The 16,567-nt window shown below is 39.9% G+C and overlaps 2 protein-coding genes across 2 annotated transcripts; one reads left to right on the top strand and one right to left on the bottom strand.

Moving 5' to 3' along the window:
- Window positions 1–6,791: 6,791 nt before the first annotated feature.
- Window positions 6,792–9,383, bottom strand: lsm4 (LSM4 homolog, U6 small nuclear RNA and mRNA degradation associated). Its single transcript, XM_068589914.1, has 5 exons — window positions 9,274–9,383; window positions 8,821–8,862; window positions 8,345–8,443; window positions 7,912–8,146; window positions 6,792–7,649 (listed from the first exon to the last, which is right to left on the bottom strand). The coding sequence occupies exons 1-5, from the start codon at window positions 9,274–9,276 to the stop codon at window positions 7,534–7,536; spliced, it is 495 nt and encodes a 164-aa protein (XP_068446015.1). The 5' UTR covers window positions 9,277–9,383; the 3' UTR covers window positions 6,792–7,533.
- Window positions 9,096–16,267, top strand: LOC137793641 (pyroglutamyl-peptidase 1-like). The gene is made up of 6 exons (XM_068589913.1): window positions 9,096–9,397; window positions 9,956–10,130; window positions 11,794–11,846; window positions 12,941–13,057; window positions 13,485–13,717; window positions 14,193–16,267. The coding sequence occupies exons 2-6, from the start codon at window positions 10,097–10,099 to the stop codon at window positions 14,386–14,388; spliced, it is 633 nt and encodes a 210-aa protein (XP_068446014.1). The 5' UTR covers window positions 9,096–9,397; window positions 9,956–10,096; the 3' UTR covers window positions 14,389–16,267.
- The last annotated feature ends 300 nt before the right edge of the window (window positions 16,268–16,567 follow it).

Genomic DNA, 16,567 nt, shown 5'->3' with positions numbered 1-16,567 from the left:
AATGAGACAAACCGAGCAGAGAGGAGAGAGACGCGAGAGAAGTCTCACTCTTCTCTGCTTCCTGGCTTCAGACACAGAAACAGGAGGCAGCGCCCTCATAGGTACATGAATGTGTGTCAGAGTCAGAGTCATGTAGTCAGGAGAGTTTGCACAAACAAGGAATTTGTCCTGGAGGAAGATGCACAACATTTAACAACAACAACAACAACAATAACAATGAACATTTAACTATGTATAAAAAAATGAAAAAATCTACAGATAATACAAAATGAAAGTACAAACAATTAGATACAATAAGTAAGTAACAGTACAACAAACAAACATAATAATACAAATAAGTAAAGTAAAGTGCACTGAATGAAGTTATTGATTCTGTGAAAGTGACAGGTGAAGGTTAAAGTGATGAGTGTATCAACTTTACTGTCCTATACATCTGTGTTATTAGCAACATGTATACATATTATGTCATGTATGACAATGTGATGTTTGGATGTTCATTCATATTTGAGTTAAAGGGTTTAGATGTCAACTGGAGTTTATATTCATTGATTTGTTCATTTTTATATGTATGTTGGGTTATCCAAAACTGCAGCTCCCGCAGTTAAACCAAAAGAGTCGTAACACAAACCTCGTTGGACTCCATTGCTGAGTCTCTTTATCACAAAGAGGTCAAATTGCATTTTGGTGAATCCAAAAAATGTTCACCTTCTTATCATGCATGGAATTATAGTGTAAGAGCATCAATTTTAAGGAATATTATCTGCTTTAGCTGTAACTTCAGAAAAGCAAAGTCTGGCTTGTACTTCAGGGGTCTTGCACACAAACACACGTGTTGTCATTTATTCGTTGAAGTTGGACCGAGCCTTTAAGGTCCAACCGAGCTGAGGGGTTAAAGGAGGCCGTGAGTCTGTGTGGTCACACAGTCAAAGGCATCAGGGAAAACATTTGCTCCGGTGTGTATCGTCTTTAAAACCAAGAATCTGTTGGAGAAACCATGAGGTTGTTTTTCAGGAAGTCCGTGACTGACCATCCAACATCTTTTCACAGTCCTTGGGGCGTTAATGGAAATATCAGCTTGCACAATACATGAACAGTCGTCGATGTATCCTTAAAAAAAGGCTCACTTCTGTTTTATTCCCTCAGCACAACGCACACGTGTTGTGTTTCTCCAGAGCACCATTTAGAGAAGTCGATCTGATTTCAAAATGTTCTTGATTCAGAGTTTCACGTTGACTTTGGTCTCACGCACCATCCTGTGGAGGCACGTGAGGATTTCACTTTCCGTTCACGCGTCGTCATCTTCTATCACGGAGTTTCCCATTTTACTTTAAATTTTGTGTCTCGTGTAAAATCTCCCTTTTTTATTTAAATCTAACATAATTTACCATTTTAAAATGGAATGTCATATAACTAGAATATTAACACTGTTTGTTTTAGGTGGATTTCTTTACAAGTGGAATGAATGAGGTGTATACATAAACATACATAATATAAACATTTGGTCATCATTAGACTATATGGGATATAAATTGATTGAATTGTTCCTTTAATCATGACCCTTGTCTGTGTTTGGTTTCCCGTTGTTTTTGTTTTGTCTGAACATAGATGGCACCAGTTTGTTCCCTTTATTGCCAAACTCTCTGTCAGCTTGTGAAGGGTTACACAGAGGAGGTACATGTGCGTCACAGGTAGGCCCCATCCATCACTGCAACGCTTTGTGTGGGAGGATCACATGATGGACCCTGTGATGTCAGATCTGAACACTGTGGCGGAAATGGAAGTGGGTGGAGGGATGGGAGGGGTAAACCAACAGAGGAGAGATATTTTTGTCTAAAAAGCTGAGTATCAGAGAGAGTGGGGGTGCTGAGCCTGCAGTCAAGAAAAAAAAGGGCAGGCGGTAGCTGAAAAAGGATGTAGCACACACACACACACGCACACACAAAGACACACAGAGAGACACAAACACAGATGTTAGTCTGTCTCGTTATCAATGAGTAAAGTGAAGCAGTGTATCGAGCCTTACTTTGGTTAAACTGTGACTCTTGTAACACAACAGAAGAAGATTCTGCATCAGAGACGTTTGGAAATAGATTCTTAACCATAAAAAATGGTGGTTGATTCATCAGAATCAGAAACACAACACAACGAAACACAGCTTCAGCGTTTCAAACCGACAGAAAGTGAGAGTTTGATACCCAAAACTATTTATTGGTTGGAGTATCATTTCAAATGTTGTTGCAGAGTTGCGTTCATTTTGTGCTGTCATTGCAAACGCCAGAGAAAAAGTTGAATTCCTCGAATACACCATAATCAAAATCTGAACAATTTGGGTAACTTTGCAAAACTGTCACTCTAACATTTACGTATATGAGGATAAGTTTAAGGACAGCAACCAACCAGATGTGTGCGGTGAAACCCTTTCTCACTCACACTTTCCATTTTCATTCTTAACAAACTGTTTCTGCTATTTTTAATGTTCTCACAATTAGGAACATCCAGCATGATATGAGCCAGATTGCCCAAAAATGCCTCCTGGAGCAATCAATAAGACAACTTTTTGGAAAGATTAGGACCTAAAGAATCAGTATCAGCAACAAAAATCATATAAAACAAAGTCTTGGTTTGTTACGAAGGAGTTTCAGTCAAAAAAACTGTCGTTCAATTTTTAAAAAATGGGGAAATTATGTATTTTATGCCAAAAGATTGTCTGAATGGGGCATGCTGGGACTTAAAATTAGCACGGGAAGATTTTTCGCGCGGTTTCGGAAAAGTTAATAGGACATTTTTTTTGTTCAGTAAATAATCTAAATTCAAGTAGGTAGACTACTCGTCCTACTAACCTGCTCCACTGGCCCGGTGACGCAGTTTCATGTTCATGTGTGTGCTTTGGTTTGTATGAAACACACTTGTGCCAACACACAAACACACACCGACTGTTTCACACACTTCACCACAAAACCTCACCAGGCCGACACCTTTCCACGGTTACACATGAGTTGTTGTAGAGACACAGACAAAAGCATCTGAGATCAGTGATTTGATTCATATTTCTTTCCAGAACATGTTACACGTGGAATAAACTGGGTTTTCATACGGGAACATTACACCCTAAAGTTGCCCTATATTTACATATTTAAAGTATTCACACAGAGGGACTTAAACAGTTCAATTCATTTGGTACAGTATTTGTTCTTTATCTGGTTCCTTACTGATATAAAATGTTGTATTTTGACTGAAGTTTATGAGTGAGAGTGTACAGTACTGTAACAGCCTAGCTTACCTCTTTTTATTCCCTATATTTATTTGTTTTATAATAATATAATAACAAGGTATGTATTATTATTGTGCATCTCTAATAGTCAAGCAATAATATTTCCTAGTAGAAAATACGTGTAATACTAGAGATGTTTTGAGAAATGTGCTTCATTACCTCAAAAGAAGGTTTCCATCCATTTTCCATCCCGACTATGAAACATAAAAATCACATTTTGTGGAAGGATTTTGTAACTGTCTGATGTCGTTTTCACCTTCAAGGGCGATAGTTTGATTTATGATGTTAAATGTTACTAAAAAAAAGACCAACATGTAGCCGTTTGTGTCTGGAATGCGTTAAAAGATGATTGAAACCTCTGCAGTGGATGTAGGAGGACAATAGGTTGATCCGCCACATCCGAACAGAAACTCTGCAGCTGCTGAGCGGTGAAGTGGTTGATACTCACACACCCAAAAGCAGGAGAGGTGTGTTTCAATATTGGTCCTGATCCCTCGTGTATTTTCCTGTTTGACACAATTTTTGTGCGCGTGTGGTTTCCCCTGCGTGCCCATAGTTTCTTCACACAGTCCAAACACACGCACGTCACATGATGTGGTACAAGGAACTAGCTCAAAGCAACTGACCACAGAGGCTGGAGACAAGGACAGAGAGACAACTAAACGGACTAGAAAGTCCTCACGACACCCGTCCAGAAGCTTTCCGCACAATGGGGAACATATTTGTCTGCCAGGTGTCTGTCACAAATGCTACCATTAGCTTGCTAGCTAGCTAATCTCATCTGCACATGAACTTTCTGGGAGTTTTGACCTCCCCATGTGTGATGTCATCATGCTATTTGCTCATTTCAAAGCACTGGTCACAAAAGCTTGATATCCTGGGCCTTGATCTTCCTCGCAGTAAATACCATCAATGTTTAGCTTCTTTTTTTCTTTTTTTTTTTTACCATATTCAAAACAACTATGCAACAACTAATAAGACTAGCCAGTAGTTCTCAACATTAGTTTGGTTAGTTTGCCTGTAACAGCCACCTTTGCAGATGAATACTCACCAAGACCACAATGTCACTGATATTGAGAGAGTAAAAAACTAAAAGTGAAGCGTGATATGATGTAATATCGAAGGGGGTGGAGCTAAGCTGCTTTCCTGGTTTCTAGTGACCAGTTAGAAACCTGTGGGCAATGCCACGCTGACTTCCTTTACTAGTCTCTGACACAACAGGCGACTTCTGTCTCGTCTCAAAGTCAGATTCACTACATTTTTGGGGGGTAATTACAGAGCAAACACTGCCGGAGAGTTTTGCATTTGACCGCAGCCCTCCATCGAGCAACGTGTGCATGCACTTGAGGTTTAAAGACTGCAAAAGCCATTCAGGCCTTTTGTGAATTCACAAACTGAATCTTTATTAGCTCTGGGGGCTAGTAGCGCTCCTTGGTGTGACTGCGACCACTAACCACTGACCTCCATGTAAATGATGGATATGTGTGTGGAATGATCTCACTTCGGTAATGAATACAGTATCACAGATTAAACAGCATCCACCATCTCAATTCAAGGGATACAGTGATGCCTTTTGAAGGAACAGCATTGATGTGAGAGGAATGTCGGGGGAGAGAGGAACGCTTAACACGGGGAGATGTCTTTCCAGGCGGGCTGCGATTAGATGCGGCTCCATAAATATGTTGGGCAGCGTGGTTTACTTTGTGCCCAGTGGTAAAAATAGGCCTTCTTCCCGAGGGAAATGATGACGCGTGCAGCCTGCCTGCATCATCAGCCACAAGTCGGCTTCATCTTCGTACTGAACGAGGCGAGTGTGGGCGGAGCATCAGTGATCACCATGGCAACACATGCCGAGTGACGCAGGTAAAGGGAAAAGAAAGGAAGAGAGGTAGCGATTGGCTGGCGGCAGCTATGGTTTGTGTGTGTGTGTGTGTGTGTGTGTGTGTGTGTGTGTTTGTGTGTGGAAGAGATGTGTGGGTGGTGAAGAAGAGGAGGAGGACTCAATAGCCACAGCACTGAGATTAGCTCCCACACTCCCAACACAGATACACACACACACACACACACACACACACACACACACACACACACACACACACACACACAGTCCAAGCCTGTTAGCATGGCGTACAATTCAGCCTATAGCAATACGATGATATGATTTAACACGCTCCTTCAGCACTGACTTCAGAGGCAGTGGAAAATTGTGTTATTTTCCTCCCTCACAAATGCCATCTTGGATATTATGCATGCATTTTGGGAGAAAGATATTCCTAGCAGCCCCCCCACATGAACCAAATGCATCTTGCTCTTTCATTTCAGTGCCATTAAAATAGACCTTTTGGCAATTCAGCCGCTTTGGCAAAGCCTTCGCTCTGAATCTAATTACATTTCAAAGGCTGTTCTGTCCCGCTGTCTTTTCCTTTCCTGCAGTTACTTCCTGTTGTCTCTCAAAGTCACATTTTACAAGCCTTCCTGTTTTGTTTCATTTTAAAGAACATGGATGTTACTTTTTTTAATAACTCATTCAAACAGTTTGGGTGAAGTTGTTTCAGCTTGTTATTGTTGGCAATACAAATGTCATCCTGCAATATTGTAAATATGAATCCATTAGAGAAATGATAAGTTTGCTGGCATGAACAATTTCAATAAACATTTACTCCTTGTCTGCAGTGCCTTTTTTTTTTTTTTTTTTAGAAAAGGCTGGTTGGATGAGATACAAACAAAACGGGACTCAATTATAAATGAAACCTACAAAAAGTGTCTTTATCCATGATAATGTTGTTTTACAACGTTTCACTGCATGGATGATAACATGAGTTGAGACTTTGAACACAGTATACTAAGTAGGTCAATACAGAAAGAGGAAAAGAAAAAGAAAAATACCATTAGTAACACTATGTATTAATTTTAACTCGCTATTGAACTACAGTATATGTTTAGATGAATTAATATTGCCACCTAGTGGTGACCAAAGAGGATCTCTTTGTGTGTTAGTGCTGGAGGTTTATTTGACTATTCACCACCAGAATATGATAATTAGAGTAGAAAATATCTGCATCGGTACAATAAACTAGTACAGAATAGTTATACATTCAACATTGTATATTTCTTACACTTTTACATGTACATGTTTTTTGGGGTTATATATTAGAATCACTCAAATGTAATTAAACTTTAAAATCTTAAGTAGTAATATCTACTTAAGAAAGCAAAAAAAGAGTAACTTAGTCTCATTCAACATATGAACTCTGTGACAAGGAACTGAAAATTTGCTTTCAATTTCAGAGTAATTGTAAGGGTTATATTATAGAATCCATTGACCATGTAAAACATCACTACTCCTTCCAGTTATATGGTCTTACTTTAATAAGTGTAACTTTAAATTACATCGCGGTTATAAATCTTGCTTTATGGGGTTTAAAGGAGTGCAGCAGTGTCAGATTGTTCAGACTAACAACACAGCAGACAAGAGGACATCTAAATAAATACAACCACTTTAACAAAAGTTCTTTTATTCTCATGTAAATAAATTACATCTTTTGTTGCAAAAATAAAATGAAACCAAACCAACACGACACATTGAACTTATCCATTTCAGACTTAAGAATATGAACATATTTTTTTTATCTGAAAATCCTAATTATCATAATGTATCATCTTGCAAATGCTTTAACAAAAGTGTTCATTTTCAGGGACTGAAATCTCACACACCCCCACCAACTGCCAGTCTACTGGTCCACCGGCCATGATGGAACCATACGGCACACAGCAGACAACTTACAGAACGTCGCAAACACAAAAATAAAGAGCTAAGACTTAAAAAAATAATATTGCTGCAACAGAAGTTGGGGCTGGGCAAATTTCTTTACCGTGAAATATACAACCGAGGAGACAACAAATCAAAATCTCATTCCTGTGTACCAACTGTTTGGATAGCACAATATGATACAACACACTCTTGTAAAGTTTTTATAACACCTTATCGAAGGATGCTATCGACGGGGTCTGTCAGCTGTGGCTGATAAACTGGCGTGTGGTCATACTAAAAAAAAAAAAAAAAAAAAATGTAAATACCAACTTACAGATGCTAAAAAAAACAAAATTCAGTGCAACAGCACAGCTTCTCCCGTTGTGATTTTCGGTGATCGTCAGTCAAGACAAACACCGCAGCAGGAGGAGAGTTAATTTGTATTTTCATGTCCAGAAGGAGAAATCGCTCTGAATAGCATGATGTGTTGGCGAAGGTGTAATGTTGTCCGTCAGTGCTGGTTTTTCATTCCCTGCGGTTTGCTCGGTTTCTTATCCTGCAGCTGCAGCTGCTGCTGCTGACCCCGACTGGGACCGCTCATCCCTCTGCCACGGCCGCCGAAAAGACCTGCAGAGAGAAATAGAAACGTCTTTTAATCTTACTGAGAGAGAGAATTATTGTTCGTCCAATTCAGTAAATGAGATAGTGGCTTTTCCAAAAACACAAAACAATGAATTATTGAGCTTTTTCACAACTGTTTGACAAAACTGCTGATGCTCTTAAGAGATAATAATAGCAGAGAAACAGTCAATACTTATATCAAGACAGCGGGCACAAATAAACACATCTGCAGCAGCACGTCTGATGAGCAGTGAGTGTTTCCATTCACCTCGGCCAAGTCCTCCTCCTCCACCGCCACTTCCTCCGCCGCCATCTCCTCCACCTCCTCTTCCTCCCCTTCCTCCTCTGCCCTGCTGTTTGTTCTGCTGGGGTCCTCCACGTCCCCGTCCCTTCGACACCACCTCCTCCTTCACCATGTCGATGATCTCATCGGGGATTCGCAGGTACTTGATCGTGCTTCCTCTGATATAGCACTCGGGCATCCTCCAGAACTTATCTCCATCCTGTTAAGATAAGTACCACCATAATGTTACTTATGTGTTTTCTTATTTTTCTGTCTTATGTAATTATTTACAGGTAAAAAAACAAATACATGTAAACACCGGACCACAGAGATGTCTACTTTTCCTTTCATACAGAGAGAAGCACTGTGCCTACAGTTTTAGTGACAGCACAGAAGTGAATCCAGAGCTCAGCTTTACCCTTGAGGTGCAAATGACTTCTCGCAGGTTGATGTTCATCCAGTTGTCGCAGCTCACCAGGTGACCATTGTACGTCTCTCCATTCTTCAGCTCCACTAGCTGAGGAGAGAAAGGACACTGGGCTACACAGACTGCAAATGACAACACAAGCATAAAACTCATTGAACTTCAATGGATGTACAGAGTCTATCTTTGACCGTTCTAGCATTATAACAATTACAATATGAATTGATTTTTATTTGGATTGATGTAGTGGACCTATACCAAATCCAAAAGTTAAATACATGAACATTGTGCGTGTTTGTTTTCACAGTGCATGAATTATTCTATTATTACAAAATGGACAAAACGTCCAGGAGAGGACCAATACTAAGACAGATGGAAAGCTTCACAGCAGAGATTGGAGTGAACACATCCAGCTGCTGCTCCATCAACAATGAACATACGCTCCTTGAAAGAGTGCAGCGTCTCCTCACCATAGGATGGTTTTGGGCCGTTTTCAGAAGAGATAGTGGAAGCTGCGAAATGACAGAGAAACAGGTCACACATATAAACTCAACCTACCATGAACAGTATGTAGCGTTAGCATAGTTACCAGAGTGAACTTGACTTTCCTTTATACATAACGAGCGTCACTATCAATAGCAACACATCGTTCAACGTCGCTGTGCTTTTAGTGAAAGGACAGCTGTCATTTGCGGCTTCTATTGGTATGGACGCGTTTATCCTGGAGTATGTAACGTTATTCACAGCGTCAAGCTAACTCACCGTACGTAAGCTACAGCAACGTTAGCTCCTTTAATTTAGCCAGCATACCGAGCATTACGTCGCCTCGCGCCACGGTGCAGTTAACGCGGTTAGGTAGCGCGTGCTACTGTAAAAATACCGGCTATCATCGTTTCTTCTGAACACCGCAGTTAAATACTTACCATTGTGAAAGTAAATCTTTCTGATTGTGAATCTTGCTTGCGGTCTTGGCCCCTCACTGATACGATTTGGGATTTTTAGCTGCTATTCTTCTTCGTCTTCTGCTCGTGAACTTCCGGCTCCGCGGTGAGTAATCACGGCTGTGATATGAGATGCTGCCCTCCACCGGCAGGAAACAGGCACTGCGACTATATTGGCTTATATTCAGACTTTCCGTTTATTATTATTATTATTATTATTATTATTATTATTATTATTATTATGAAATCAAAGCTATAGTTACGAACTGCCATTTAATTGTTTATTCTAAAAAATAACACACAACAGAGCAACCATACATTTGGGATATTATCACCCAATACATTTAGGATTTATTTTTGTGAAACAATTTCAAATAGTTCTGACAAATAAAGGTGTGTCAATCCTATACAAGTGGTAAAACCTATGCTTTGAAGTGAAATATGAAATGTTGGTAAAGATTACTGCAGTTCTTTAATTTGTTTCACCATGTATTATTTATATTTCTAAATAATTGTACAATTGTATCTTTATGTCATGAAGTGTTAGTTCGTTGGATTTATTTATTTATTTGGTTATTTTCGATGTATTGCCCCCGTAATGTATTTGTTCAGTGCGTCACTTTAGCGTCCCTTCGCTAACGTGATTACGTCACGCCTCGCGCAGCCTACGGCAAGCGGGGCTGTATATGTTTGTCTCCGGCAGACGGAGGAGCCTTCAGCGGTGGAGGGTACCTGGCTCTCTTTACGGCGCTGGCTCAAAAAATAAACATCGGAAAAGGGCGACGGATCTGCAACCGGACGGGAGATGGACAACAGTAAACGGACTGTGGTCGTTACAGGTTGGTCTGCTTTTTCCAGCCGTTGTCGTCGTCTCTGTCGGCCAACTGAACATTAGAGCGAAGTGGAGGAAAAGTTGTGCCGCTGACAGCTGCTAACGTCAATGGCGTCAGGCTTCACTCCGATATGAATTTGTACACAGTTGAAGAGTGTTGCTTGCAGTTGTAATAATAACGTAATGACAGTGGTATTTTGTTTTATATATTCATATCAGAGGCGCTACTGACAAGCTTGGGGGAAATTATCTTATTGTTGTTTACGGTCTTTCCTCCGAGGCCACAACAAATACAATAAGCCATACACATGCTCCGCTGAGCGTGAATAAATAAACACAACAGCATCATTCAGTAGAAATGTAAATGTCTCCACAGATCTTGCAAATGTGTAATTATGTGTGAAACGCGTTAATTATAGAAACGTGTCCGTCATTCATAGAGACGATCTAAGTTCTCTTAAACAGCAGTTTATGATTAAAACCATCACGATATTAGATACAACTATCACGTTGATATTTGTTCGAGAAATAATAATCGACAGACAGAGCAACCATGAATGAGCAATCTATAAAAGTATTGCTACCTTTTTACTCCGATTTTTTATGTTTTAGGATTCATATAGAGTAACTTAGGGAGGTGTTGTGATAGTGTTTTTATTTTCAACGTTTCTGCCAAAGAAACAGGGTCAATATGTTTCTTCTGCGTGGCTTTCTAATAAGAGTTTCACAACAGTTGGACTTTTCCTAAACGTCAGACTTCTGTCCAGACATAGCTTTAGCTTTTGTGTAGTTCAAAGTAAATAACACAATAATAACTCAAAGTAAATGACACAATAACCAATCAGTGATTGTTTTCCAGTATTTATCTGTTTTTGCTCATTCGTTTTATTTCAGGTTTAATTACATCGCTTCACATTATGATATGAAAAAGTCTGCTACTTCCAGTTGCCTCCTCAAAGCTGCTTTACATGTTTCATTTTTTTTAGGTAAAAACACTTTGCATCACTATTGATTAAACAAGAAAAACAAGAGTAATTGTAACTACACTTCCCATATTATATCTTCTAATCGCACAATTTACAGTCTTGAACACTGTGTCAGTGGAGGATCACAGAGAGCAGTGACTTTTCAGACACAAAGGGGTGCAGAAGCTGGCAGTCCCAGCTGATAGGAGATGTGTAGATTGCCTGGGAACAGCGCCTGCACAATAGCGAGCCGGCTGGCAGCTGCCGGCCCCTCGCTCTGCTCCTTTTCAGCAGCCTGTCAGACAGACTGATCCTCCTCCACCCAACCCCCAGGGACCCGCTGACCCTTGTAAGGGTGGTGGAAGGGGATCAGGTATAGATCCCTACATAAACAAGCCTGAGTGAATGTCCACGGGCTGCCGCTGTGATTTTATAGTTACATAGAGTGATGCATGGAGGGACTTTTAGTGATAGTGGTTGATTTTAATTTGAAGGAAAGCAGGATGATGCAATACTGTAGACATTTCAATTTGTTTTTTTAGCAGTGTTTGTTTTCAGAAAATCTAGTATTTAAGAAGGTTCATGTATGTACTCTGTTAATAGTTAAATATCTGTTTCTCCCAAATTCAACGTATATAATTATTTTTTTGCCATTTTTTGTCTCAGGTGTCCCACTAACAACCCGAATTTATACGTGTTTTGCAGGTTTTGGGCCATTTGGTGAGCACACAGTCAACGCCAGCTGGGTCGCAGTACAGGTGGGTTTTACCCCTTTATTGCTGTTTGAATGCACATATTTATTTATTATTAACAGGATATTTTTAACCAGACTATTGCAATTTCCTTTTTAATGTAGTGAAAGCAGGCTAAACAAGTCCGTAAACTGTTCCCAAATGCTTTATAATTACTTCTTAAATATGGCACACTAATAAAGCTCTTCATGCTTTTAGACACAACTTCCAACAATAAGAGCAATTGTGACTTTTTCTAATTACATTTCGTCACGTTGAGCCCGTTTACATGATGCTCTTATAGTGACCGGCCGGCTTCACATTGAGCGGCAGCGTGTCGGACACTCTCTGTGTCCCGCTAAGTAAACTACTTGTGGGGGGATGACGCTGGTTGTCAGGGTGTCTAGACGGACTTGATAAGGATATTAAAAGGCAAACAAAAGGCCGCTTTGTGGCGGGGTCACAGACGTGGTCAAACAAGCCTCTTTTCAATTCAAGTGGGGGTCAGTGTCCGGGGCCACTTGTCCTGCAGGCAACTGGGGGAGGTGTCTGTCCACTGGCTGTGAATTTGACAATTGCATCGTCTATTTCTTGCTTTTTTTCTTACAATTCATAAAGAAGGTTGAGTTATTTTTTGGACAACAAAAACAGACACCTGTCCTGTGTATATAGCAAAAAACATGTCAAAGAACTATGTATCTAAAGTAGAAGAAATGTGCACATGCTCATTGGATGAAGTTGGTGTTTTTTTTTGTGATTGAAAGTATTGTTTTAAATGTATCTTTTGCAATTAACTCTCAAGTCGACAACTGTCAAATCTATGGACATATTTTCAGTGGGTTAGTGAGTGACACTGATGAGGGAAAAGGCAAAGACAGCAATGAGCAGTGTTAAATTAATACACCGTTAGAGAGGTGAAAAAGGATTAAATGAAAGTTACTATTCGACCAAAAAGGATAACGTTTTGTTCATCACGGTTATCTACTTCAGTGTCATAACGTGTGTGTTCTCTAAACTCAACGGTCCACATTTTAGCTTTAAATATCGTCACTTTCACAACTGTGAGACCATTTATTTCATGATGCAAGAAAGTGTTTTATGTGTTTTGTTTGTCTTGGCAGGAACTAAAGAAGCTCGGACTGGGTGGCGAAGTGGACTTGCATGTGTCCGAGGTTCCTGTGGAGTACCAGACAGTCCAGAGTTTGGTTCCTACGTTATGGAAGAAGTATCATCCACTGGTAAGAAGACAACGTGGCGTGACCTCTCTACTTTATTTCACTCTTACAGGTGAAACACAGGAACTCCTGTCTGCCTCATTTCCAGGTTCGGTCTGATTTTATTATCTTGTGGAAAGGGAAATGTGAGTTATATTTGGATCTGCTAGGCCTTGAGAACAATAAGATGATAACTAATGTATTCAAAACATGTTTCGTTAAATTAAATCACAAACAATTGTCAAATCATGCAACACATTATACGCTAGCTCATTAAAGATGTGAACATTGATAGAGGAGGACTTGGCCATTGAAATCTGTGTTTATGTCAAATAAAAGTTAATTTCTGCTCTTTTTTTAGACACTTTGAGGTTTAAGACAGAGAGCGCTGCCACAGATTAATTTATGCTTTATTCTGACCTGCGTTGTTATTATTTCCTTTGTTTTCCAGTTGGTGGTTCACGTTGGAGTCTCGGGTATGGCCACCACCGTCACGTTGGAGAAGTGTGGCAGAAACCATGGCTACAAGGGCCTCGACAACAGCAGCTTCTGTCCTGATTCACAGTGTTGCATTGTGGGAGGCCCGGACTGTATCAACTCAGTTATTGACATGGAATCAGTCTGTAAGAGAGTGACCGCCTCGGGACTGGGAGTAACTGTGTCTGTCTCCAAAGACGCCGGAAGGTAATTATTATCCCGACTTTTTACATTTCGAATCAGTCGTTTTGTGGCGTCTCCCACCTCCTGATCACCTGCTTTAGCTGCTGAGGGAAAGAGACGTGATACAACAGTCATTTCACAAATCAGCCGTACGTAATGATTACTATCTGCATAATTAGTGTGGTCGGTTTGATAATTTGCATTCAGTTTGACAGCATGAAACTGTGTGTAACAAAGTCTGGAGTAAAAGTAGAACGCTGAGGAGGCTGCAGCTGAGAGTTAAATAGTATTTACAATTTGCAAAGAAACATCAGTTTGTGACAGTCAGCCATGTTTTTATTTATTTGAGTTTGGCGTTGTGCACCGTTTCTACTTCATCACGCATTTTGATGCATCTGGACACTGATGTATGAAGCGTGCGTGCACGTGTATAACTACTCTATGTCGTAGGGATGCAGAGACTTACACTCATTTGATGATGTGATTTCCTCCCTGACAGGTATTTATGTGATTTCACTTACTACACGTCTCTGTACCTGAGCCATGGGCGTTCTGCCTTCGTCCATGTGCCTCCTCTTGGAAAGCCCTACAGCGGGGAAGACCTGGGCCGTGCGCTGCAGGCCATCATCCAGAAGATGCTGGAGCTTCTGGGCCAGGCCGAAGAGAAAATCCACTGCCAGCAGCACTTCCACTAAGTGACCTCCAGATGCCAACCAGCCTCTCCAGCCCTCAACACACAAGAGAAATTGCACTTAACCACAAGTAGCCAAACTTTCTTTTCTTATTTTAATGTCGTCCACACTTGGACCAAATGAAAACTTCAGAGTATCACATGTTTCTGGTGTTATTTTAGGTTTTTGCTTTGTGTTTTTCTAGCCCTGACTCAGTTTTGTTTTAATGTCTCCCGATGGCGAGAAGATACAATGGGAGTCTCAAGCCTAACTGTGTTGTTTCACACTTAATGTTGAATTGTTTCTTGAGTCACTTTTCTTTATAAGAAGTTGTAATTTTGCCTTCTTTTACAAAGGTTATTTAAATCAGGGAACGGGTTGGTTCCAGCTCATATTTCCCCCAATTTTGTCGGCCCAATTCGGACACAAAAAAAAACTGCAACTCCGCCCACGGATATCTGTGCTATTTATTTTACAGATCTCAAGTTCAGTCCTTTAGTTTAAGGGTTATCGGAATTATGTTATGACTGCAAGGTAATTTGAGAAAATACGCTTTCTGTTGTTCCCTTCATTAAATCACATATATCTGCTTAATTTTTACCTGAGGATTTGATTTGGTAAAGTTGGACAGTCAGTTCAGTCAGAGTTGGGCCTGGAATTTTATTTCTGTAGCACTTTCTTTATTTTGTTTTTAAATATGTACTTAATCTGGAATATGAGCAGCAGTTGTAGTCACATGAAGGCTTGCATTCATTTTTTTTTCCTTCATTTTTGTCACTTTAACTTTAAATAATGTAGCTTTTCAGACACACACACACACTTGTATCTTTTTTTGCCCCATAACAATTATAATGATGCATGCTATGGGTGAGTTTTGCTTTATTTTCCTGAGTTATGGTTTGTTCTGACCTCTAAACAAACTGCAAATTCAGTCTTTGTGATGGTGCATCTCCCAGGTGTAAATGTTCTTGTTTTCAGGAGTTTTTATTGGATTGTCCTCGGTTTCACTGTGTGGCCCAGTGTATCCCCGGCTCCTGATTCGTCACAACAGCCCATGTCACCCAACGCGGTTTCAGTTGGTTTTAGTTGAAATGTTAGCATTGGATGATAAGCATTCTGCTCCAGCATCCTGTGTTCCCCCCAAAGTAATATAGTTGTCGGTTGTAAACTGTCTTAGCTAGTCTTAGGTAACTAACACTGTGGTCTCATAGCCTTTTATTGAGTTTGTATTCAAATGTTTAATCAGTGAAGCAAGTTGCCAGTGAGTTTGAGCAAATTGGTATTATTTAGCAATGTGTGTCATTTTAAGTGATATTCAGTATCTTGGTTTGTACCACAAAGTAGCACCCTAGAGCACTGACCTGAACAAAACTGAACCTACATTAAGACCTACATTTTGTATGTTTTGTGATTTAACCTAAATCTTGAGTTGTGTGGTTTAAAAATCTCAAATAGACCTGTTGAAATGCTGATATCTTACTGTGCAGCTTTGTGAGTGCAGAGAAGTGAAAGGGATGCGGAGGAGCTGCCCGAAAATGTCTACTCACAAAAGTGAAAGCCTCAACTTTACATATGAGGTGTCCTCTGACCCTGTGCCTTGATGTTGTTTATGTGTTTATGAAAAGGCCTTAAAAATACTCGGCGGGTCAGTTCAAAGATATATTACTGATGCGGTCCAGTCAGATGTGTGGCTACCTCAAAAATACTTGTTTTTTCTTTTTATCCCTGTTTGGGCTTTGTTGTACAATAATATTATGGCTCTGTGATTTATCCTGAGTTTCTCTGTTTAGTGAGAATCCTCTGAAAGGTGTTTTCTTCTGACATTAACAAAGCACTGTTACAATAAGTAGCCTTGGCTTTTAAAAGGAAATGCTTTGAAATAAAGATAATTAAAGGATTACAAGTAACATGTTGTGTTTATATTTACAACTTCTTTTTGCAGTGGTGGAAGTAGTACTCAGATCTGTTACTTAAGTAAGAATAGCAATACAAGAGCATAGACATACTCTTAAGTATTAAAGTCATGCATTCGAAATACAGGTTGTACTTATGATTAGTATCCAAGAACAGAGGGTGTTTGCTGTACAGGATGTAAATCTCCCAGAGGAAAATTTGTGATTCGTAATATCGGGCTATATTAATAAAATTGACTTGACTGGAAATTTAGAATCAAAATATACTTGGAGTACCAATAGTACAAGTA

Source organism: Clinocottus analis, unplaced genomic scaffold, assembly GCF_023055335.1.
Source record: "Clinocottus analis isolate CAN_PGR_092001 unplaced genomic scaffold, fCliAna1.0.p SCAF_23, whole genome shotgun sequence".
NCBI classification, from domain to species: domain Eukaryota; kingdom Metazoa; phylum Chordata; class Actinopteri; order Perciformes; family Cottidae; genus Clinocottus; species Clinocottus analis.
This window is presented reverse-complemented; position numbering and strand designations above follow the sequence as displayed.